General features: G+C 41.9%; 1 protein-coding gene and 1 long non-coding RNA gene across 6 annotated transcripts in view; one reads left to right on the forward strand and one right to left on the reverse strand.

The window, feature by feature from the left end:
* Positions 1–24,139, reverse strand: part of SLC4A4 (solute carrier family 4 member 4) — a 227,988-nt gene that overhangs the window by 56,549 nt on the left and 147,300 nt on the right. For all 5 annotated transcript variants that reach the window (XM_042812002.1, XM_042812001.1, XM_042812003.1 and 2 more), the window contains one exon: positions 17,316–17,392. In XM_042812002.1, coding sequence (XP_042667936.1) covers positions 17,316–17,392 — 77 coding nt within the window. The remainder of the gene's footprint in view (positions 1–17,315; positions 17,393–24,139) is intronic.
* On the forward strand, positions 8,408–19,178 carry LOC122156828. The gene is made up of 4 exons (XR_006167664.1): positions 8,408–12,937; positions 14,139–14,507; positions 16,318–16,408; positions 17,234–19,178. It is a non-coding gene; the product is annotated as an uncharacterized LOC122156828 (long non-coding RNA).

Genomic DNA, 24,139 nt, shown 5'->3' on the forward strand with positions numbered 1-24,139 from the left:
TGCTCCCGTTGCTGGTGCAGGCCAGCACACGAAGAGTCACTGGGCAAAAGGAGCAAGTATGCTGGTTTTGAAACAACACTAACAACCTCAGCCAATGTCTAGGTGAGAAACTGGCTTGTTACTATTTCCCACATCATCACCTGAGCCCACAGCCCTCACCACAGGTTTCTGTGGTCAGAAGGGGTACAGAGGAGAATGTACTGTTGTTAGAGAACCCTCACCAGGAGCAACTCCTTTTTCTATCCTTGTAAGGTGAGATGCAGGAGAGATGCTACATCCCACATCTCCAGAAGAGCTCAAAGGAAGCAAAAGCCTTGGGTAGAAATAAAGTGAGAAAGGGCATCCACAGAGGAGAGAGAAATCACGGCGAGTTTCAGAAAAAAAGAAAAGCATCAAGCCTGGAAGGAGGAGCCAGGTTAGACATGAGAGAAATGAGAAGGTGATTATTGCACACACAAAACTCAAATGTACATAGACTCCAAACACTGAAAGGATGATGAAAAATTGGGAGCCACCATGCAACTAAAAGACCTGTCATGCTTCCACCATCAACTGAACAGTCATTGTTTCATGATCAAGTTACCGCAGCTGTTATTTTATCCTGCCACAGCAACTCCTAACTTGATCTCACTGTTTTCTCTGTCTCATAATATCTTTATATCAGAGTGAGTTTTTAAAAGCCTTGCCCAGAAATAAAAGCAGAGTTAACATCTGCAGTACACACATACCACTGCACAAACTGTTGGAAAATCAGTGTGACCCACTGGTGAAGTAGAGAAATCCACTTCAGCAGAGCCACCTACGATTCACAGCAAGCAGCTCTCACAACAGAGTTTGGCTTCACAACTCTTATAAGCCCCAAAGTACATACTGAGTGATCGTTTCAATATTTATAAAGTAGAAAACCTTAAACAAGCAAGAAAAAAATAGGGCATATAGTAATTCACCAACAGAATCTGTGTAATTTTAAATTGATGCTGTCAATTATTCACCACTAGATAACATATCCCATAGAAGAACAGGCAAATGACAAAATGCTCAGACAGTTTTCACTCAGGGATGCACTTAGTAAAATCTGATAAGGAATCCTGGTAGTCACCAACCGAAAGCTTCTTTGTACAATTCGACAAGACCTTGCTGTACCAGGAATTGTCTGTGGCATGAAAAAGCAAGTGTCCTCTCTAAATGACCACAATATCTGCCACCTTGGACATACACCTGAACAAAGGCTTCCAGGAGAAAGCTCCAAGACCCAGCAGCTGGGAAGGATGCTGTTCCTCGGCCCCCCTTTTCTAGGCAGCATGTTGGAAAGCAGCAGAGATTCAGCCCCTTGCCCAGGCCATCAAAGTAAGATGCTTCTAAACAGCCTTCACCAGCTTCAATAGAAACTTTTCCTGATGACTAACACGTCTTCTCATTTTTCTGGGAGAGCAATGTTTGAGAGTACAGAAAGAGTGACTTGCTGATTCGTCAAAACATGGTACTTTTTTCCCTTTCATTTCTGCGCTAGGATGAAATATGAGAGCAACATGGTGCTTTTCTCAGAGCAAGGCCCTGTGTGATGCATGCAGCACAAGAATAAAAGACTTAAGATCTCTACCTGCATTGTTCAAGGCACAGAAAGGAACAAAACCAGCTAGCAGGCTTACTCTGATTAATGGTTTATCCCCAGAGGCTCAGATTACCCTTTTTTAAGGATGGGAAGGAATAAGCAGAATAAAAGACAAAAATCATCATAGGAAAAACACAGATTCTTAAGAAGTACAAGCTGGTAATCAGAGAAGAATAGTATATGATGAACTCACACATTTCAGTAACTATTTTGTTGCAGAATAAATTGAACTATGAGACCAAAATTACTTTCCAATTGCCCTATTGATCTGTTTTACTCAGATTATTTCAACTTGTGCTTCCCATGATGCTTTCTACCATTATTCTTTTATTTTTCAATAATCTTTGACTGTTCCTTTGTCCTCAGTAATGCAAGCTCAAGTTAACCTGGCCTTTTCTCTTTTCTCTTCTTTTTTCTCCCCTTCCCTTCTCTTCCTGCCTAGCCCAGGTTTTGGGAAGGAGTTACTTTTTCTAGTCTTCTTTCACTCTCTTCCTCACACATATTAAAGTAACAGAAAATTCTATTTATCCATCAAATTATCTTTGCCAAATTCTCCATTAACAAGAACAGAAGCGTCAGAAACATGACAAAAGGAGCTGGTGAAAGCACCATAAATAGACAACCAGTGCAATTGCACTGCTCTTCTTCAAGCTTTGTAACTTTGCCATACTCAACATCTAGATACTAGCCTAAAAAAAAAAAAAAAAAAAAAAAAAAAAAGCATCATATTTTTATTTCTTCCAAATCAAGACAACAGGTTGTATATCAAAGCAAATAATCCAAAAGCAATGCCTCCTGTTTTATTATGTTGGCTCACAACATTAGAGGTGGATGTTGGCAACTGGAGGTTGCACCTTCCCATCAATACTCCCTTATACTTCTGTTGCCATGTAAGAGATGGCAGCAGAGAGGCTGTCTGACAGAAAGGCATCTACATGAAAGTGTGTATGGAGTAAAGATGTGTCACTGAATTCCTCATTCCCAGAAAATCCTAGAAAAAAATGGCATCCATTAGCATTCATTGACACTTGCTGAACATTGATGGAGATCAACCTGTGGATGCGAGCACAGTGAGGCAGCGGGTGGCGTGTTTCAGCAGTGAGGACAGCAACAGTGGGTCATCTCCACTGGTGCACAGCTTATAGGCTCTTGTTCATCACTGGCAAAAATGCATAGCTGATGGTGCTGATTACATTGAACAGTAGTGTTTTGTAGCTGAGAATTTGCTCTATCAGTCTTATTGTGCTCTTTGTTGTTGCTGTCATTTCCATGGAAATAAACAGGAGGCATTACTTTCAGAGTGATCTATATATTAACTACAGTATATCACATTAGAAAAGTATTTAATAGAACTTCCCGTCTAATTTTGCTGCCTGAGTAATAAGAAAAGCACATGGAAATACATTTTTCATCATATTTAGAGTTTAACTCCTCATTCCTGGCAAGCCAGGAACGTTAACTGTGATTCCCACCTCTTCCAACATGATTACTCTAGATGACATCAACACTCGGTCACCTAAAGCATCTTGTCAATGCATAGTGCAAATAAGTTCAGTCTGTTTGATCTGGAGACACCTACTCTAGTCCATCCACTAGGATACACGTGCAGCCATAATCGGGGAAAAGAGCTTTCTGACACTACAGATCTTCCTCTCCTTTCTGTATCAAAATAAAGCTGAACATAAAACAGATGACATTCCCAGCCCCTACATTAGGGACTTATTGTGTGTGGATATTCCAACCAGCAAACAAAATCAAATAAAATACAATAAAGATATGTTTTCTGACTTGACAAGGGAGACCAAAAAGAATTTCTGCTCCCTTACAACCTATGAGAGTATTAAAGCAGGCTTCTATGGTCATCTACTTCCTGCACAAGCAACAGGAAAGCCTCAAGCCCGGGAGCAGCCCCAGAAGAGCTGACATGAGGTCAATCCACCAGTAAGGAAAGCAGCACTTATCGAAACGCATCAAAGCACCTGCTGTGTTATTTAACAGTGAGGATCAAAACTGTAGAAAATTAAAAGTTTGGAAAAAGACCTAGAAAGATTCATTCATTTCCAGCAAAACTTCTCAAAGCATCCAAATTATTATATGAGGTCTAATTCTGCAGAATTAGGTCTAAGCACCAGAAGAAATCTACTGACTGGCATTGCTCTCATCAGCTAGATCCCAGAGTTGCTCTCAACCATGTCTCTTCTCAAAATGTAGCTATAACTTTACACTAAAAATAGTTGCTTATAGCCTGAAGGTTATGCTCATCTCTGCACCTATTTACTATAATTGTGTTTGTGCTATAGTGGGCATGAGCAAGCACACAGTGTGCTGCAACATGCATCCCCTAGTTGACAAAATATTAACTAAGTCCAGCTGTGGAAAAATGTCATCAGCTGCTTATTTGATAATGGGCAAACACTGCACCAGCAGGATTTCAAACATCAGCCTCTCCTGGCTCTTTTCTGGTATCACCCTGGCACTTGAAATCTGAGCAGAGGCCACAGCCTGGCCAGAACTTGCCAGGAGAACAGGATTTCTGAATGTGCTCAGCTCCGAGATGGCTTTGTTTGCAACTGTCTGCTTCAGCAACAGCAGAATTTGTTGAAGGCCTCTGAAAATCCTGCCTTTAGCTGGTTCCTTCAAAAGCCCCTCACCCAGGGTGATCTCTGGAGATGCTGCTTGCCTGGCTAGCAGTAAATGGTACGGGCAGATGCACTGCCAGGAACACAGATGGGGGGTAACATTAGGCTAGGCAATGAATCCCTAAGAAGCCTTGCGCTGGGCTTTACCAGGTGACACAAGGAAGTAGGACAATACAAGAAGTCTCATGAAAAGGCATGATCTACTGATTCAGCAGGAAGACTGCTGGAACAATCTTAACTCCTACATGCTCCAGTCGGAATTCCACCAGAGAAAATATTAAGGAACTTGCTACCAGCTTCCCTATGAAAAATGGTTTGGGGATGAAAGATACTGGGAAGGTGGTGATTGTGCAATAAAGCACACATTCAGCTTTGCTAATAGACTGGTTGCACTGCTGCATGTTTTCCTAAACAAAGTTTACTCAAACCCAGGCGCCTTTCTGACAGAACTAACAAGAAGGATCTCAAGCTCCCAAGGTATCAGCGCCTTCAGCCTCTCTGTCCAGCACATCACAACAGGATGACTAATTTGAGGAGAGATCATCACAGAGGTTTTTGTTCCAAAAGAGTTTTGCAGTACCACTCAACACTTGCTTAAATGATTTATCAGGTAGGTGATGGGAATGGTGCAGTCAGCACTTAAAATCCATTTTGAACCATTCCCTGAAGAAGCTTCAGAGAAGATCTGAGTCTCAGTAGCGCCAGAGAGGAGCAGGAGCAAGGCCTGGCAGCTTGGAGCACTATGTTCACTTTCCCAGCACTCTTCTAAATTGAGCATTGTTCTAACATGACCACTAATGCTGTGTTAAAGACAAAAAACCTTCAGTGCTGTAGCTGCAAAAGGGCAGAGCAACCTGAAAAATCACCATTTCCCTAAATATGTTTTAACAATTTGTTATTATCAGCATCACTTGAGATTTATCGGAAATTAAAGCAATTAGTAAGTACACACAGCCTTTATTGCATCTGTTCATTTACTCCCGGTCATTTCATTGTACTGTATACCTATCTGCCTTGTCTTCTCACAAATGTTGCTTTCCCTGCAGAACAGACTGCCGCACAGCTTATGAAGCAGCTCCAAACTGCTGTCGTTTCCAGTCTGAAATGCAAGTGTAAAGGACATGCAAGAGGACAGCTCACATGCAGGGGAGGCAGTCAGAAGCAACTGCAGTCAGCAGGGGCAAAAGGGAGCCCAGGTGAGTTATCTACCCCTGGTCTTCTTTGCAAGATTTTCAGAAACAAATTAAGAAGCCAAGTAGACTTATTTTTCTAGATCACTCAGTAGGATCACATACTTTGTCAAGTGTGGAAAGTCTCTTTGCTTTGTTTGGGAGCTCCTAGCATAACCAGGCTGCCTAGAAACGAGGTGAAAAAGAAAAGGTGAAAAGCAGTGCTTGGCCAAACAAACACATGGCTCCTGTCCATGACCCCTGACACACTCTGTAAAGTTGTTTGTAGGCATGTCCATGGCAAAGAGAATACCCAAGGCAAGTGGAAACTCCATTAAATGAATCATTAGTTTAAGCATCACAAAAACAAAACGAACAACAACAACAAAAAAAAAGCCACCATGAAGCAGCATTGAAATTACAACTACAGAAGCCTTTTAGGTAGTTACATTACTGTAATGATGTTTCAGTCTTTACAAAACATCCTGAAACGTGTAGGTACTAATCTTTGCAGAATCTGTCTGCACAAATCTGTTTCGTACTTGATCACCCCTAGCCTAAGGAAGAGTTACTGAACAGAATTCTCCGTCTCTGTGAGCTAAAGTTAAGGTAAAGCACACCGCCTGCTCAGGAACAGTTCCTTTTCAAGCTGAGGTTACCAAATTGTGAAAGCTTAAAAATAAATTGCTCTTTGGGGACTGTGTTCTGCAGCATGCCATATGGTGCCTATAACTAACACCATATTTGCATAGGACACCTTGGTGCACTGGGCATGGTGATCAATGCCTGTTGTTGACTTTAGCGACTTATCTGTTAGTACTGCTTGGATTTAAATGCCAGTTGCATGGAGGGAGTATTGCTGATTAATTGCTGTGGGACACAGTACACTCACAAGAATATATTCGTGTGTCACCTAATAGCTATTTCACTACCACATACAGCTTTTGCAGATAGGCCCTGTTTGAAAAATTGGCTCTAAATGAAAAGAGGGCTGGAGCAAAGGAGAATTTAGTTAGTAAAGCAGAGGCCACAATTTGCTTGAGCTTTTCTGCTCTGTGGGAGAGCAGCTGCCTTTATGGGGCACCACCATTGTGTTCACTTGATAGAAGCTTCTGAGTTTGCAGCAGGGCAGCCTCAAAAATCCTAACAGCAAAAAGGAAAAATTAAAAAAAAACATTATTCATATCTAATTTCATTGCACAGGTACAGCAGAAATCTAATAAACCTCATCTCATCCTTATAATAACAATAAAACTAACTCAAAAATAAAAGGCCATGCATTGACTTCATTTAAGGAAGTTACAATCAGATACTTACTTCATAATATAAAGGGACCGAAGCACATGCTTAAATTCTCCTTCCCAATTAGCATAATTTAGTTGCTGTCATCAGTGGAACTGAATGACCAAAGCAAACTCCACTGGCATGAAAAATTGGGAACACTGTATCTGGCAAAAACGAAAATTTCCATATCTGGGCGTCTGCTTGAAAGCCCAAGGTGGCACATTTTCAAAGTGACAGTCTGGAAAAAGCAGAGCTACCAGGGCTTTCCCATACAGGGAAGGAAATGCTCAGACCTCCTTCTTTATGCCATTCATCATTTTACAAGTCTCTCTCCTCTTGTTTGAGTTGCAGTTTATCAGGCAGAAGACACCCAGGTCATATTTAGCACCTCCACCAGAGAATCCATTCCAAGCTGATCTTTTTCACCCAACCATGCAGCATTTCTGCATTCGCTATACCCTCCAGCAGCACGGTATTAAAAATAGCCAGTGTTCAATTGAGGGCCAAAAAGAAGGGAAGGAACCAATGTGAAGGTTAGGGTATGATTTTTCCACAGGCTCCCACTCCTGCATGGCGCATGGTGCAGCAGGAGGCCCAACAAGGTGCTGCAGCTGGTGTCAGAGGCAAGGCACAGCCTTGGTATAGGCAGAGGTTGGGGTTCCCCAGTGTGCTGCTCCCCATAATCTCAGAAGAAAGTTAATTTGCCTCCTCTGTGCAAGGTAGGAGCTCTCACTCAGCTCCACTAAGAGGAGCTCTTCCCTGTGCACAGCAAAATCTGAGCATTCAAAATCTGCACTGATGATACAGATTACCACAGAAAGCCTAATTGCATGCACAGTGCTTTGTACAACTAAATGAAGGCTTAACGGTCCCTGATCACAGGGAAAAAGGATCCAGTTCCTCAAACTCCTGTTACATCAAAGCTAAGCGCAACATGAGGAATCTTCCAGTCTGCCAGGCAGCAACAGACTGCCTGAGAGCATGCAGAGATGAGGTCAAGTGAACAAAGGCTCACTGGAACAAACCACTCCACAGTTATAGGGGAAATAAATGAAAAAGAGGGAAGGGGGTACATAATTTATCAGAGCCTGTGTAAAAATTGGCTCCACTTTGTTTACTCTGTGCAGGAGCATGTATGCGAAGTAAATCCCCCAGGAATTTTTATGTCTCTTTTTTTCTGAATCCATCTACATATGCGTCTTCCATGAATGCTTACCTAAAAGGATACCTTTAATGCTCTGTGTTTTGTCTACGTACAGAACTCCATCACCAAGGAATGCACGAAATGTGCTCTGCTGACACTGTAGGGAAAAACTACGCAAGCAAAACTGTTCTATGCATCAAGACAAAAGGCCAAAGTAAATGAAATTCCAGTTAACTAAACTTCCTAGAAACATTTCCTGTCTTTTAAAAAAGGTGGCAACAAACTATACTGGAAGATAGTTATTTTCATTTGAGCTCCATGGAGTGAAAGTAGGTCATCCAGGCTGACAGACATAGAAATTAGCAATCTTTGCTTGTGACTGCGGAGATTAGGAGATGTTGTTCAAACAGGAAAAGCAATGAATTGCTCTCACCATTAATCAATGGACTTCATTTCAAACAGTAGGATCCCATCAGTCCTCCTAGGAAAGGCATGAAGATTTCTCTCAACAAGGCCAATTTCTTTTTTAACTTTAGAGCTGGCTTTGGCATAGGTTTCCTGTTGATATGGAAACACTCATTTGAATAAGCACTGCACACACCACAACAAATAAGAAGGGTTTTGTGCCTCTCTCTGACTAAATATTCCAACTGACCATATTCATTCAGAGTTCCTTTTTGTCCCCACATACAAAGCCTTTGAAACTGGAGATAACACTAGGTCAGTAAACATCTCCCATATATTATTCATTTTGTTTATGCTGTGCATCAGCTCAGCAATAAAAGGTCCTGGATAAAAACAGATTTTCTTTAACTGTTCCCTTTATTTTTCATCTTGAGCATTAAAAATGTCCTCGTGCTTCACCCATTCAGAGCTGCCAAGGACATTTCAACAAAGCATGACCAGAGGACTTCTCATAGGACAAGGAACAGAAGTAGTACCAGTTCTGGGAACAGCACACCATCCCCAGCTTCCTACAGCAATGAAGGGGCTCAGAATGGCTCTGCCCTGACTTTTCTAAATAGCTTTCATTCACAGGTAACTGCCCTCTCAGTTGAAATACAAATAAGTATTTTCAAATGATTAAGACTAGAGGAATCAAAAGATAACTGACAAAGCTATATCTCAGCACCATGAAAACAAATTGCAAAGTGTTGCAAAGATGAAGAAAACCTTGTTCTCCTCAACAGCCTGCTTTAGTGGAGATACGATACTCCATGAGTGAGTAAGTGGGGACTGAGGAGATAAGAGAGTTGTGCCCTGCTTCCCACACAGCAGCAAGCTAAGTGCCTTGCCTCTTCCTCCTCGCAACAAGATTGTGAGCCCTTGACCCGGATGCAGGCACCACGTAGTTTGAAAAGTCTCAAAAGGGATAAACCAAGTGAAAATTGAAGGTAGGCTGCCAAGTGAGAACTCATCCCAAGCACAGTTTAAGAAATACTAAACATAAGCAAAGCCACTATTTCCATGCATTAATCATGTGGGGACGCCTTTATAAACATTCTCCTGAAGCTCAGACACTGCAGCTCCGGGACCACGTGTGGGAACATAGTTGGAATCTGGCTAGAAAGCTGAAAACTGCACTGAAAATTTTGTCTGTAAGCGCACTGAAAACCCGAGAGAGGGAAAAGGAGTACCAGTAAAATCTCACAGGGCAAGCAGACATTGTTAGCTGTGCCAGGAGAGAAACAGTGCAACTGAACATATGGGCACTAAAACCAGGGCCAGAACAGAACGGATTTAACATTCTTGTAGTGGCTGCCAAAGGTGCCACTAGGCTGATATGGATACCTGCTCTCACTGCTGCACAAGTGTGACTGACACAGCAAAGGATAACACAGATCTGAGCAAGGAGCTTCCCCAAAGCTGTATGGATCTCTTTGTGTGCACAGCATGCAGCAGCAGCAGGACTGCTTCTCACCAGGGTGGGTCATCCAGATGGCTGCAGGCTGGGTAGGCTTTAATCTGCAATGAAGAATTGCCAGTATGGCATAATTACACTGGCAACCCTTGTAAGTGCAGGCAGAGCTCTAATAAACTCAGACAGGAGTGTGGAATGCCACCAGCTGCAAAGAGGAGGCAGTCAGTTTGGGATGCCTCTGTGCAGGCCCTCACCTGATGCTGCTGGCAGGATTCAGCTGTCATAGCCACACAGCTCCTTTCTTTGACAAAAGGCTGCTTTGCAGGCTGGCAGGAGTTCAGACAACACCAATTAAAACTAGGAAATGGCTGAGAGACATAAACATATTGGAAAGGCTTATTTGCATTGAGTACATAAGATGTGTAACTTGGCTAGCATGCATGTAAGACAGCAGAAGCATCAATATAAACATGATGCTTTCAAACCACAGTTGCTTTAATAATCTAAGGCACAAAGACAATCATTTTAAATTTATTATTTATTATCTAACCCTAATTTTCAAGGTGTACTCTCAGCACTCCTGTCCTTTTTCTGCACAAGGTGTACAAACTCCTCCACCTCCTGGATCTGGAACAGTCAGGCTCACAGCTGCAGCAAGATGCCAGTATCCAATCAGACTAGCACAAGCAGTTAGAATATACACGTGTACATCCCCCCTTGCCTTCCCCCAGTTGGGTGATCCACCAGAAGCACCTGCTTTAACTAGACTCTGTTGCAGACCAGATCAAAGCAATTGGAATACAGAAAAGAAATTGTCTGTAAGTCCTGCTGCCTCTGCCCACCTATCTAGCTGAAAATGACCAACTGCAGCCAACACCTCATAAAATAAGACAAGTGAAGGCAAATCACTTCTCCACACTGCTACTTCAAGAAGTGTTTTGCCAATACAAATACAATGAAATGGAATACACCTCATCTTTCTTATTTATCCTTATAAATGGCCAAAATATCAAGCAATCCTGAAAAAAGCACCATGATAAAGTAGCAAAATCAAAATTCATTGTCCTCTATTGAAGCTATTTATCGTCAGAGCAGTCTGAGTCAGGGACACGGCAACTGCTGAAAGACACTCAGGGTGCTGAACCAGTCTCTTTTGCAATCTAAATGAATGCAACGAATGAACCATCACTCTCATAGCAGAGAGGAGACAGTTCATGCAAATTATCTAACTTCAGTTTTCATTAATAATACACTGCTAATCACACAGAGCTGTCTAAGTGCTTAGTACTACCGACAGATTTAGTTTAGACTTTTGTTTAGCTACAGGACAAGCTTTCCATACATGCTGGAGGAGGAAAGGGAAGACTTCTTTTGGAGTTCCCTTCTTTTTTCCAGTTATTAGATCTGCAACACAGCATGCTTACCAAGTGGAACAAAAAAGGGAATAAAAGCCTACTTTCTCTTCTCTTCTGCCCCCAAAAGCCTCCCAGTAGTGATCATTAAATATCCTGTTGTTGTAGCTTTTATCCTACAAGTTCAGCTGGAGACCTGATTGGCAAAAGGTTTATTGTACCTTGGTGATCATCAGTAGATGCCTTGAAATAACAGTCTAAGATGAATTCAAGATTGAATGTGTGTATGGTAACTGCTGAGTCACAGTCTGAACTACTGATTGAGCAGCTGGGGAAAGGACCAAGTCAGCCCTGGGAGCACAGGTGAAGGCAGTTCACCAGTTCACCTGTGTGACCAGAAGGGGTGGAGCCTGGCTGCAACTCTCTTAGACTTCATTTAAGGACTGACTGTCACTGTGGAATGATCTCTGGTCAGAGATCCCTCCCTTGTGGAGTTTCCTCTGCAAGCCTAGATCTTCACAGACAGGTGAGCACTTTTACTTTGTAACACCTTTCCATCATGCTAGTCTCTTTGTCATTACTCCTTCTGCATCACCATCCTATTGTGTTGATCTTTCTGGTTATTACAATGTGCCTCAGAAAAAGTGTCTACACTTCTGCCCTACCAGAAGGGATAACTGTCTGTGAATGCCATCATACAAGATGTTCAATGCAGGCGGCCATAAGAAGGGAGCTGAGTGGTCTGCTTAAGTTTAAAATGAATTAAAGTGGACAACACTGTGCTTTATCAGAAGAGTTACTTTCCCATTGTATGGCATCTCACCATTTTCCCAGGTTTTACCTGTACAAAAAAACAAAGAACCCAAGACAGAGAAGCAGAAAAATCCAAAGACATCAGGACACAGTGAGCAAGGGTTTTCAGGCATGGTGCAAAGCAGCTTCATTTGACACCAGCCCACATACTAACAACACAGCAGGGACAGCACAGTTCTGATGTCCGCACACAACACTGCCAGACCATTCCTGACTCTGCACTACAGAAACACAGGTTCTATTAATACTCCTTTCCCTAGGCCACAAGCTGTAACTGCCAGTATTATGCAGTGGAGTTCAGTGCACGCCATGTTCTGTCTGTCACAGACATGTGCAAGCTGAATCAATATGATCAATGTAACTTCTGCAACAAATCATCCAGTAGTTAAAGATTTCTGTAAACTCTACATTTTGCTAACTAGTCCTTTCTTTTCTTGTTTCAGCTTTGATATTGTTTGCTTTTTGCAAATCAAATGGGGAAAAAATGTGCCATGATATTTAAAATGTTGTCTTTCACCTACACCATGTATTAAACTCTCCTTTCGGACCAGGAGGCCTGCAGAAAGCTGCATTAGATAGAATACATAGGATAGAAGCCTTAAGAAAAGTTCAGCAGTAGCACAACTGAGCTGATGCTGCTGATTCCAAAGCTAACAGCAAGGCTACTGATGAATTCTTTGAGGGGAAAAAACGGCTGTAAGTAAAGCCTGTGTCTGCTCCTTCAGTGCCTTTCAGGCAAGGAGCTCCTTTCCTCTCCTCTCTAGCTAATGGCTCTTTACCCTGGCACTTAGGGAATAGGCAGCACTTGCTGATCTTCTGGGAAGAGCCCAAGCATCCTTTCCTGACTGCATCCTTTTCCGAGGCAGATTCTAAGTTCATTTTCTTTGCCTCAGATAACAACTTAATGGTTACCCCGTAAGAAGATTAACTCTTGAAAGTGTATTAAGACAGTGAAGACTATGAGAGAAGCAAAACAAAAGCAAGATCAAAGTAAATCCAAAGTAAGCATACAACCATCCCTTCCCTAAGGGCAGAAGAACCAACCTCACAAAGCTTACTGCAGGTAAGTCTGAGTGCTATGTAGGATTTTAATTAAATCTTATCTCTTGTTATTTCTAGTTGCTGTACTCACGTCAGTGTGTCCTAGGACCACTGTAAATATTTTCTTGCTGTGCTCCTATCCTCGGTGCTGTCAGTCTTCAAAATCCATCTTTGCACTCTGTGAGAAACCCAGAGTGCTGAGCAGAACATCCAGCCAGGTTCAGGATCAGTGCAGTAGAGCCTGGCTCCTCATCATATAGAGGTTTCAGTGACAAAAAAGCAGAGAATTATTGTCTTCACTCACTTGCCTCAGACACTGTTCTCCTCTGCTCTTGGAAGCAGCTGCAGAAGAGAGCAGCTGCTACAACCTCCACCACGTATTTGCCTTTGAACATTGGTATCTTTTCTCAGCTTCCTGCAATGATTCTGCAGGGCAAGACAAACCTCAAGGAAGGCATCCTCTAACAGATCTCAGAGAAAACCTAAAAACTGTCCAGTGCTTCCTAGCACATCTCTCTGATGTTCCCTCAGCTAGAATCCAAGCAGCTGTAACACCTCTCTGTTTTATGACTGTACATCACCTAGTTGCTGTCATGGCACAGATCCATGAAGGCATGAATACATCTGTCCTAGCTCAAGCTGCTTAGCTGTTGTCTGTGATAGCAGAGCTGCTTCTGCAGGTAGCAAGGCAATTACACAAGAGGTAACCAGCCCACCTCAAACCTCAATTGACTCTGCAATCCCAGCTCTCCACAGGGACTGAAAAATAAGCTCAGGAGACCAGGATTAACAGCAGACACTGCCTTTGTTAGGAGGGGTCAATCTGGGCTTTTGCTTTTGTAGCTGAGGTCTCACCTGCCTACTGCTCCTTAGCTCAATTATCTTAAACAAAAACAATGAGAAAGCACCAGAAAACAGCATTGCCCTGGCGCCCACATCGAAGCACCACTGTCAATAATAGGCCAGCTCCAAGAGAAAAGATGCGATCAAATATATTAGATAACATGCCAACACATTCCACTCCTGCAGAAAATTCCCTCCCTCCAGTGTCCTCTTCTGACCTTTTGTTCACTCCAACCTCAAAGCCTACCACTGGAAATCCCCTGTTATTAGGAACAAGGAGTTGAAATTGACAATTCAGTATTGAAAGCAGTCACATCCCCACTTCATAATCTTAACATCTATGGCAAAACTCACCCCACCACTCCCCTCACTATTCACAGAGCTCGCAGAGGACTCACCCACCATCTTCTCTCAATCTGGAAGGTCCCTGCTGAAGACAAATGACCTGTTGGTGGCATGGCAACTGCAGACTGCCAAGAGAGATCTGCACCAGGTTTGGCTCCAGAGAGAAGATTTTCTTTGCAAACACATTGCAAAGAAATATCAGGATCATACAACAGAAGACACCAGTTTTCCACTCAGACTTTACAACATCCTGGGAAATACAGCAGGTGGGTACCCAGGATCAGCCTGCTTTTCCAACAGCATGTGATGGAACTGCTGCTGAGTGGAGACACAGCTTCTCAAGATGCACAAAGTTAAAGATCCCTGGAGTTGAAGACTGAAATTGGGTAAAAAGATACTCCTAGGTAAGCTGAAAGTACTGAAAAGTACAGCCACTTTCAGGTGCTAAGCTGCTTTTAGCAAGGGGAGTCCAGGACCCGCTGGCAAGAGCTGCTCCAAAGGATGATCCACATCCTTTTCCACGTAGTACTGTGTGACAGTCACAAAACCTGCTCTCTCAAACCTCATTAAGAGAGGGCTTGTGGGCATACTGTAATTCCAAAGCATTCATCACCACCACTTCTCCAAGTGGCAAAGTACTGGAGAAGGGACAAAGACGGGAAACATCATCTGAGCTGTACACTTCACAGTTTGAAGAAAGAGCATCCAGAACCCTCTACTTTAATTCTACCAAGGTGTCTTTCTGCTCAGTAAAAACCTATAGAAACAGATAAAAAGGAGATTCTGGTTTTATTGTCACTACTGTAAATGGCATCATTCCAATTAGTATTAAAGATTGCAAAATTGAAAGTAAGGGTGTAGGTAGGCAGGAAAATTATTGATGCTATATTAAACTTTGTTCAAAGCCTTTCTTTTCCTTTAAAACACACACACACGATACTCTCCTTTATACATGCAAAAATAATGTTTGATGGAAAAGATCTGGTCCCAGTATAACTCCAAGAAATTGTTACCAACAAATTTCAGACTGTCACAGTTTAAAGACAAACTGACCTCTGATACACACACACGCACACAAATAAATAGAAAACAGCACAGCCTCTTTCTTCAGTAGACTGATATCTCACTGTATGGCCTCATTAACTGTCAGGCTTCCAGATGGGATACGAAGATAATGAAAGCCAGTCACTCTGATGTCAAGGCAAGAATCTGTTCTCTTTCCAGCTCCTGTTGTCATAACACCATGAATTATTCCCTCGTGCCTGTACAGCATGCTAACTTCTGCTCAAGAAATTTGCCAGGCATCATCACAGTCTCACAGATTTTATCAGGACAGGAGTTTCAGTAAATCAGTAATGAAAATTGAGAGCTAAGGTGATTTCTCAGACCAGCTTCAACAAGCATACAGTACAAGGGTTCCATTGTGCAAAGTTCATCAGAAGGACATGAGCTAATTAACTAAGCGGCTTTTTGGAACTTGTTAGTTTAAAAGTAACAGTTTTCACTATAAACAGTAAAGTATTATCTATACTGAAAGCTAAAAACTTTGGAGCACATTTCCAAATTGGATTTATTAGCAGAACTGAGTATCAGCCCCACCAAAACATTTTAGTATACAATTCTAGACAAAAACTCTATTATCTGTACGTGTCCACAGACATTTCAGTAGGAGGAACAATTGAGACCACTTGTACTAATGAAATCTAAGAAGCCTGCTGCAACATTCAGACCTAGTTTTCTGTCGCTCTAAGACCCCAATTATAGTCTAATTAAAAATGTAAACCAGCAGTCTTTCCAGTGAAAAAGCGATTTTACAATTACGCTTACCTTGAGTATGGCTAAGTACATAAAAGTATTTTGGAGAAAAAAATAAATGCAGCCGTATGATCCAACTGAAAAATACTGCAAAACACACTGCACTTTTTTTTTCCATTGAAGTATTTTCTGTATGTTAAAGGAGGTACCAGAGGGAATTTTTTTCATTGCTCTATTACATAAACTCTGCACGTTCAACATTATGGGGCTGTTTGCCTTACCAGCCATTTCTTTCCTTTGTGTGGATTTTTCAAATACTGAAGAGGAAGATAACATACTTTTTAGTATCTGAAAATAACAGTAGCACAAACTGCATGCCAGGTGAGGAATAAAGGACAGGAGGACTAGAGAAAAACAGGTATGCCACATTCAATTAAGCGGAACTCATTTTTTCTACAGTTATGTTGCTCTGTCGCTTTATGGAAGAGCTCCACTTCCAGAAGAATACAACCTGGCTTTATTCGAAGGACTGGAGTTTTTTCCTCAGCTGGTGAGCATATACTATCTAACCCAAATAATTTCCTAGGGTAACTCTCATTTGTATTCAGAATAATCACAAGACTAGAGAGTCTTGAGAGATGCAGGGAAAAAAAGGTTTACCAAAACAAATGGTCATGCTTTGAAAATAACCCACTTCATAAACCAAGAACATTTTTTGAAATTTGTAGAGATCTCATTTAAACACCAGGTTTCAGAGAGTTCACAAAGAATCACTACACCCCTCACACTCTTAAGCTTTAAGTAAGGACAACACACACAAAGTCCATATGATAATACCATAAACATCACTCTGAAAAATCAGACAAACTTTTTGGAGACTGGTAAAAAAGAGTTCAGTTCTGCAGGCACTAAAGACCAATTTTAACCTTTTTATTCATCTATGTTTTGAAGCTGTTCTTCCACACTTACCTTTTAGCATAGCTGTATTTCAGAAGCACCACAAAGGGTGAGGCAACACGTTCTATTACAGCAGCTGCTGTAGTGGGGACACATCCCCCTCAATGCTCTGGCTCTACTCCATCCCACCTATGAATATAAACCCTGGCGTGCTGCTTGACCTGAGCTACTGTGCTGTGAGACCTCTGCTGAAACCCTGAAGAGCCTCTTTTCAGCAGGAAGCAGATTAGATACATCAAGATCAGGATGCCATCCGTTCCCTTCTCACAGATATCAGCAGGATGCCAGGCAGCTTCCATATATGGCAGTACTTGCTTCACATCTTGCAAGAGTTTAACAAGGGCTGATGAAGTGTAAGACCTGTCACAGGACTCGGAAATAACTGACTCACCTTGCTCACTTTCTTCTTTTTCTTCAGATCTCTGGTACAACTATTCCTTCCTCAATACCCATCTCCTAACCAAACACATCACTAAGCGAAGTCCGAATCTGAAGCTTACCTGATCTTTCTCAGGCTTGTCAGAGATGTCATTCAGACTGGTGGAAGTCAGATTTCTGTGAGTCATGGCTGGACTGCCTGTAAGAACAATGCCAATACCAATTAAAGCACCTATTTAAATCCAGTCAGAAGAACACAGAGGCTCAGGCTACAGCAACACCTTTCCTTGCATGTGGGAAGTTGATGTGGGCAATTTAAGACCATGACAGGCTGCTTTCTGTAACTTCACGTGGCACATGGGATAGAAAAATTCTAAACCTTGTTCACCTCTGACCCAAAGCATTCTCACAGCTCATAGGACTGCAAAAAAATATCTAAGGACATCTCCTAATTCCTGTCTGGGTTGGCGGGGAAGCAAAGTAGCAACTGGCTGCTGAAAGAGGCAACTGGGTCACCCATTCTTTACAGAACAGGGGGACACTCCCTTCTTGCTGCCAACCTTTTGCCACAGCTATCCTACAGAGATGCTATCTGCCTGCATTCTTCTGCACCCAATACTTCAGCTCACAGGAGGAAGGTTGGCAGCTCTTGGTCTTTTGAAACAGCAGATAACAAAATTCTACTTTTCTACCACTAGCCATATTAAATAAACTCATGAACCTTAGGGGTTTTACTGTTTGAAACAACACATGTGTCAAATCAATAGGCAAAAAAGTCTCCAGTTCCTAACACCAGATACTTCAGAGAGAAAGAAAAGTACTGGAGAACAAGAGCTAAAGCCTTTAAACTCCACTTCTCTCTCAAAGGCCAGCTGCTCCTCTAAGCTTGACATGATGGCATTCAATCACTGCTTACTCTCTTTTGGATTACTTTTGCTATTTACTCTTATGTTCTCAAAGAGTAGCTGACTATATGAAAATAGTTCTAAAGGACTTGCAAGAAAATCTAGAAATAGCCATAATCACGAAAGAAGAAAAATCATAGAATAGCAAAGAAACTTCTGGGATGGATACAAAATCCCAACACTCAGCAATCAGCATGCTCTTTAATAATTGTTCTGAAATTTTTCACCCTTCTCCCAGAAACCAGAAGCATAGCAACAGGAGCTCTTACCAGTGTTTCTGATCATGAGCATAATTGGAAAGAGAGAAAACACTCAGAAAGAAATTGCACTGAGGCACTTCCCAAATTCTGAGATATCTCTAGGCTAGTGTATGTTTTGAGAAAACATTGATTAAACTTATGGTTTGATATTCATAACAAAATGAAAGTTCAAATTTTCAGCAACTCCCACAGAGAAATGAACTTGGTAATATATCTGAATATCAAGAAATAGGTAATAATTATATAAAATAACAACTAATAAATACAAGGAGTCATAAGATCTGGACAACCCCCCCCCTCTCTGTTCCCCCCAGAAAGGAGATATTGTTTTCCTTACAATATGTTTCATATATACAGAGACGGATTTATGATATTCTTTCTCATGAGCCACTCTGAATCACAGTATATGCTGTGCATTATTGCCACATCCAGGAATGATGACACAGCAAAAACGAAGCACAAGTGTATCTTATAAAAGGAAGATCCTCAGATTTTTCTTCTTCATGTTGTTACTGCTTGCCAGGCTTAAGACCCCACCTATATCTACTAAGTTCTTACAAATGTGTTTATTCATAGCATGAGAAACGCCACTTGAAGGACTGGTTTAAGTTACATTTATAAGTAACCATTCTCCTAATTATTAGCAAGCCAAACTTAGAAATATTTACAGCACTTGATTGACTGTTTGATATGAATCTGTACAGAGGAGATAAGCATGTATGCAAAACAGGAAAAAAGCAATTAAACTTGTTTATGTACATTGCATCTCTTACGTGGAAAAGACGTTACTTTGTGTTTCTAAAAAGGTGTACGTAACACTTTGAGATGTAGATATTTAATAAATAATAAAAGATTAGATGGATTTATTATATATATTTATTTTTTTTTTTCTAAAAAGCAGGTTCCTGGAAAATTGAATCCCATTACTGAAATCCAAGGCTCCTTTTTCTTACATGGTGTGACTAATTATCTTTGAAAGGTTGCACAGATATTGCCAAAACTCTGGGAAATCTTTGACAAATCTATAAATATAGTGTTAAATTAAAATGAAAGATTGAAGCTCTATATAGAAATGCACATGGCTGTTTTGCAAATCTGAGCCAATACAATCAATTGAAAAGGCAGGGAAGCACTTTCTTTAAAACGTGAAGATTGTTCACACTGGTAATTGGTTCCATGCAGGTCAGTGACTCAAAGCAAAGTCCCTATCAGTTCATTTAAGTGCTGGCAAGTGATAGAAAATAAAGAAAAAAGTATTCAGCGGAGTTAAACAGATCTGGAGAAGTTCAGAGTCCCCTGGAGATGGGCAGATCCCACACAGCCTGCCTGCACAAAACCGGTTCGTGAGAGCTTTTCCACTGTTGTAGCCAGGGAGAGTGCAGCACAGAGACCCATTTCCTCTTCTTCCAGTCTTATCATGATACCTTTGAGTCTCGGAATGGCTAATGCCTCTAGCTGAGAAGGAACTAAATATGGCTTCCAAAACGCTCTGAAGAAGTGCAGAAAATGCAGATGATTTTATTTTATAGGGTTGTTAAACATGGCTTTAATACAATTTATTCAGAAGTGCTGCACTGCATAATTGTAGAGTAAGGCATGTGCTAAAGCTCTCTTCATTTCCTGAGCACCACTTGGGCAGTTTTACAGATTTCTGGGTCCAGTCCTGAAAATTAGAGTCCCCAGCTTTCATAGCTGATAACTTTCTGGACTACAGCATGTATTTCCCCTATTACTAGAAGTATGGGACTGAAGATTTGTTAGAAGATTACTACCCTTTCTTGCTAAAGGAAGTGGCTAATAACTATCACCTCTCTCTGCTTCTCAAGCAGCAATTACCTTTTCTCTCAATTTCCCAGCACAATCAACATAAACACACCAAACTACAGTAGCTCTTCTCAGAGAATCCTTTTTTTTGAGGTTTCTCATTTTTATTCCAGATACAGACAGACCAATGTGCCAAAAAACTTGCACCCTTTCCGCTTCTATTTAATAAAGATACCGCATTTCCCTACAAACATGGCCTTGTAAATGCTCTTAAATCATCACTGCTAGCATTACCTCTGCAAGGCCAAACAAGGACAAGGGAATGGAGCCCAGAAGTGAGGGCACCAGACAAAGCTCTGTACAAAAAGCATGAACCTGTGGGGCTGAAGGGTCTCATGAAACTTCTTTGTCACAATCCTCAGGCTGAAAAGCATCCCGCTCTCTCACCCGTAAATCTCTAGCTGGCAATTCAACACTGCTCTTCTGTTTTCTTTAAAGAAACTTCTTGTTTTACTTCTTACTTCAGTCAGTGACAGATTGGAAACCATAAGCATCACCTTTAACCATCTTTGCTGACCTAAGAAACTTGACTGCGCCACAGCTTGCATTTAGAAGTTTGCCCCAAATCCCTGCATTTATACTGACTGTGAAGTAAAGCCACTGAAATGCTGCTACAAATGCAGGATGTGTTATGTGCAAACCTGTACCAAAAGCCATTTGGCTTTGTGGACATCATCATTCAAATCTGTACAGCCCAGATCTCCAAACTCATGTTTCTAACGGCTGCACCACTGAAGACTTGAAGTCAGGAAGGATGTGGCATTTTTTTGGTTGTGTGTAATGAGCTGCTCATAAGAGCAAACTCAAACATTGAAGATGACCGTGACAGGGAAACATGTAGCAAGCCCAGCAACATCACTTGTGAGAAAGACAGGAAAGAGGGGACTGAGTCCTCAGGTGTACAGCTTCTCTGAGTGGAAAAAAAATACAGGGGCAGAAGAAAGCAACAAGCCTATCAGTCTACAGACTCTCAGTGCCATAAACAAATCAGTAATGTAAAAGGTTTCTGCTGCTGAAATTTCAGCCAAAGACTTCAGCACACGATGATCACCCTAGCACTGTTTGCTAAGGGTATTTACGTGATTCAGGCCTCAATTATATTGCCATCTCTTTGGCAAAGGCAACATGAATCTCTCCTTGGCTGTGCTCAGTAAAGTACTGGTGCAAAAAGAAAGGCAATCAATCCAAACTCCTCTATTTTACTGCCTCATTCTACTGACAAGCTTGGTAGTCATCCTTCACAATCAATATCCTGAAATTCAGATTTTTACATATTGCCATGGCTTATAAAGAACATCTTTGTGTCATCAGAGCAGCAGACTGTGCTTTCCTGTGGGAACAGCTCACTCCTCTGTGATCAGCAAGGATCCCAATGAGTAATATTTTACAAGGATAAAATGACACACAGCCTGAGAAAAGCCCAGCTCATCACAGAGAGACAAAGCTGGAGGCGTCTGAGAGCTATGTGACAAAGGAAACCTATTTCTGTATTTAATTTATATGGAAATTAAAATATTTAACTTTCTTGCATTTATTTTATTACATTGATGGCAAAATTCATGAGACGCTCTCAACAGCCAAAGGATGTTTCAACACATGAATGAAATTTTGCTAGATGGGTTACAAGATAGCCTACTTCCTGAAAGGGAGTGCAGACTGACCTACCTGTTCCACTACAGATGGAGGGAAAAACAAACATATAAAGCAAAAGAGTGAAAAAAGAGCAGGGTGTGGTGGGGGTAAATGGGCAGTCAGTATAGCAGCTATTCCATTCCCTCAAGAATGGATTTCCAGTCTATTCCCCGTTCATGCAGCAGTGAGCATTAAGGCACCAGCTGATGCCAGTCACCCATCCTTCCTTCTGGAAGCCCCCCAGCCCACTCCCCACATCCCAGTCTCTGACTTACTGAGCCATCCCACGCTGGGGCTGTGCTGCACTTGGATTTCATCATCCAGCGTGCGTGTCGCTAGGCAGGGCACAGAGCTCTGGAGTGGGCTGCGTGCTTTTGTGGTGCAAGCAGGAGACAGAGGCAGCAGCAGAGGGGAGGAAGAGAGCAAAGTTGAAAAGTCAAAGAAAAAAAAATAAAAATGCTCATGCAGTTGCACAAAGAAGCGAGTTAGGAGACAGTGTTTGAACATTTGCAGTTACACAGAAGTGCACCTTCCTGTATAGTTTGGTAACAAAAGAAGCAAGCCTACTTATTTGGAACACAGAATGTCCCCTGCTGGCAAAGTCTGCAGCCAATCTTTCATCCTTCATGTCTAAAACTCAGGCATCTCAGAAGTAGACTTCAAACAAGTGATGAAGGCAGCTGATATTTGAGCTGTGCTGAGCAGTCCCAGGAAGCAAAGCAGTTAGTAAAAGTGGCAAACACAGTGCTTTTTGGGGGGGGAAAAAAAAAGTTGCTTCCCTGTAGGAGCCAACTTTGAGCATCCTGACTGTATACATACCCTGATGTACATCACTTAGGGTTTGGAAAGGCACACTACATTCCATACTGCTTCAAATAAAGCAAATGGATAAATGCATCATGGGTTGTTGGTTTTTTTTTTTTTCCAAGCGTCCCTGGAGAATATCTCTCTTCTCCTGTGCTCCTCCTTATTCAGTTGACATTATATCTTTCAGCTCACTGGAAGGATTGTGGACGCAGTTTCTGCGATAAATACTCAACTGAATAAGGCTGAACTCCAATATAGTATTTAAAAAATCACAGGGGAAGTTTTCAGCTTTTGCTAGCAGTCATTCTCTCAGTACAGTAGCCAATGCACTTAAAAGGTAGAATTGCTATTTTAGCTGGTACCAAAATTCTGTCAGCACAGCAAAAATAAAAACATTTGTTAGGTGTTTGAACATTCATATGGTGATGGGGAGCATGCCATTGTTTAGGAGGGTTAGATACTCACACATAAACACATCACAGTTTTCTACAGCCTCCACCAGCTTGCCCTCAGTATAATTCGATCACTGCTCTTCAGCACTTTTGCCAAAGGCTCTCACAGGTGTTGTTATACAAAATGCTGGCAGGCATGAAACTTTTATGCAAAACCGAGGAAAATATGCACTGCATAGCAAATATCCTCATCACAGTACTGGCAAATGATTAGGAGACAGTCCTCAGGCACCTGCATAAGGAACAGTGAGCACTACTCTCATTTTATACAGTGGCAAACCAATGGCAGATCTGCATTATGACTCAAAGGGGTGCCAGTTGGGCAAAGGCTGCTGGATAGTGTCTAGTGTATGCACTATCTACTGGAGGGGCTCACTTCAAATGCTGCATCCTGTGCCAGGAAAGGACACAACTGGATTAACACAGAGAACTCTCAGAAAGACAGTTAACAAAACATGACATACAAAAACTCTGCAAGAGTTCAATTGGAACGTATCTAAAGGCCCTCAACGAACGTATCAGACATCTCAGCTCTCTGCCAATAGAAATGAAAAGGGCGCTGTCTTTGTAAGGTAACTTTTAGTAATTGCTTAGTACAGCTTTGTCTGCTCAGCTTTTTGATAATCATCTTTTTCCTGTTGAGTGGACAGCAAAGAAGTGCTTTGATTTATCCTCCTCCACTAAGCGTCAAACAAGAAATTATCATCTTTTGCAGTTTCTTTCTCAAGAGCAAAAGGCTCACTGAGAAAACATCCTCCCACAAACACAAGCACTAGGAAAGGGTAAGGAGCCATCTTCATGACACAGTTATGATTAAAAAGCACTCACTGCACACCTTTGCCACTCTGAAGCTCAACGCTTCTGCCAATCTGATTGCTCTGTAGGCTGTCATCAAAAAGAGCAGTGAAGCAAAAGCAGCGGGAGCAGGATGACTGCCTGCTGCAGAGCCACGGTCAGCCTGGCTGCGGCTCTCCAACGCACAGGAGCAGCCGGACCAGTCAGCATCAGGCACTGCAATGAGGGAAGGCAAATGGCCACTCTGTGGGCTGCTCAGGGTCTACAAGCA

The sequence above is a fragment of the Centrocercus urophasianus genome, unplaced genomic scaffold, assembly GCF_019232065.1.
Source record: "Centrocercus urophasianus isolate 14NV4802_14NV808 unplaced genomic scaffold, USGS_Curo_1.0 seq_13, whole genome shotgun sequence".
Classification (NCBI taxonomy): Eukaryota; Metazoa; Chordata; class Aves; order Galliformes; family Phasianidae; genus Centrocercus; species Centrocercus urophasianus.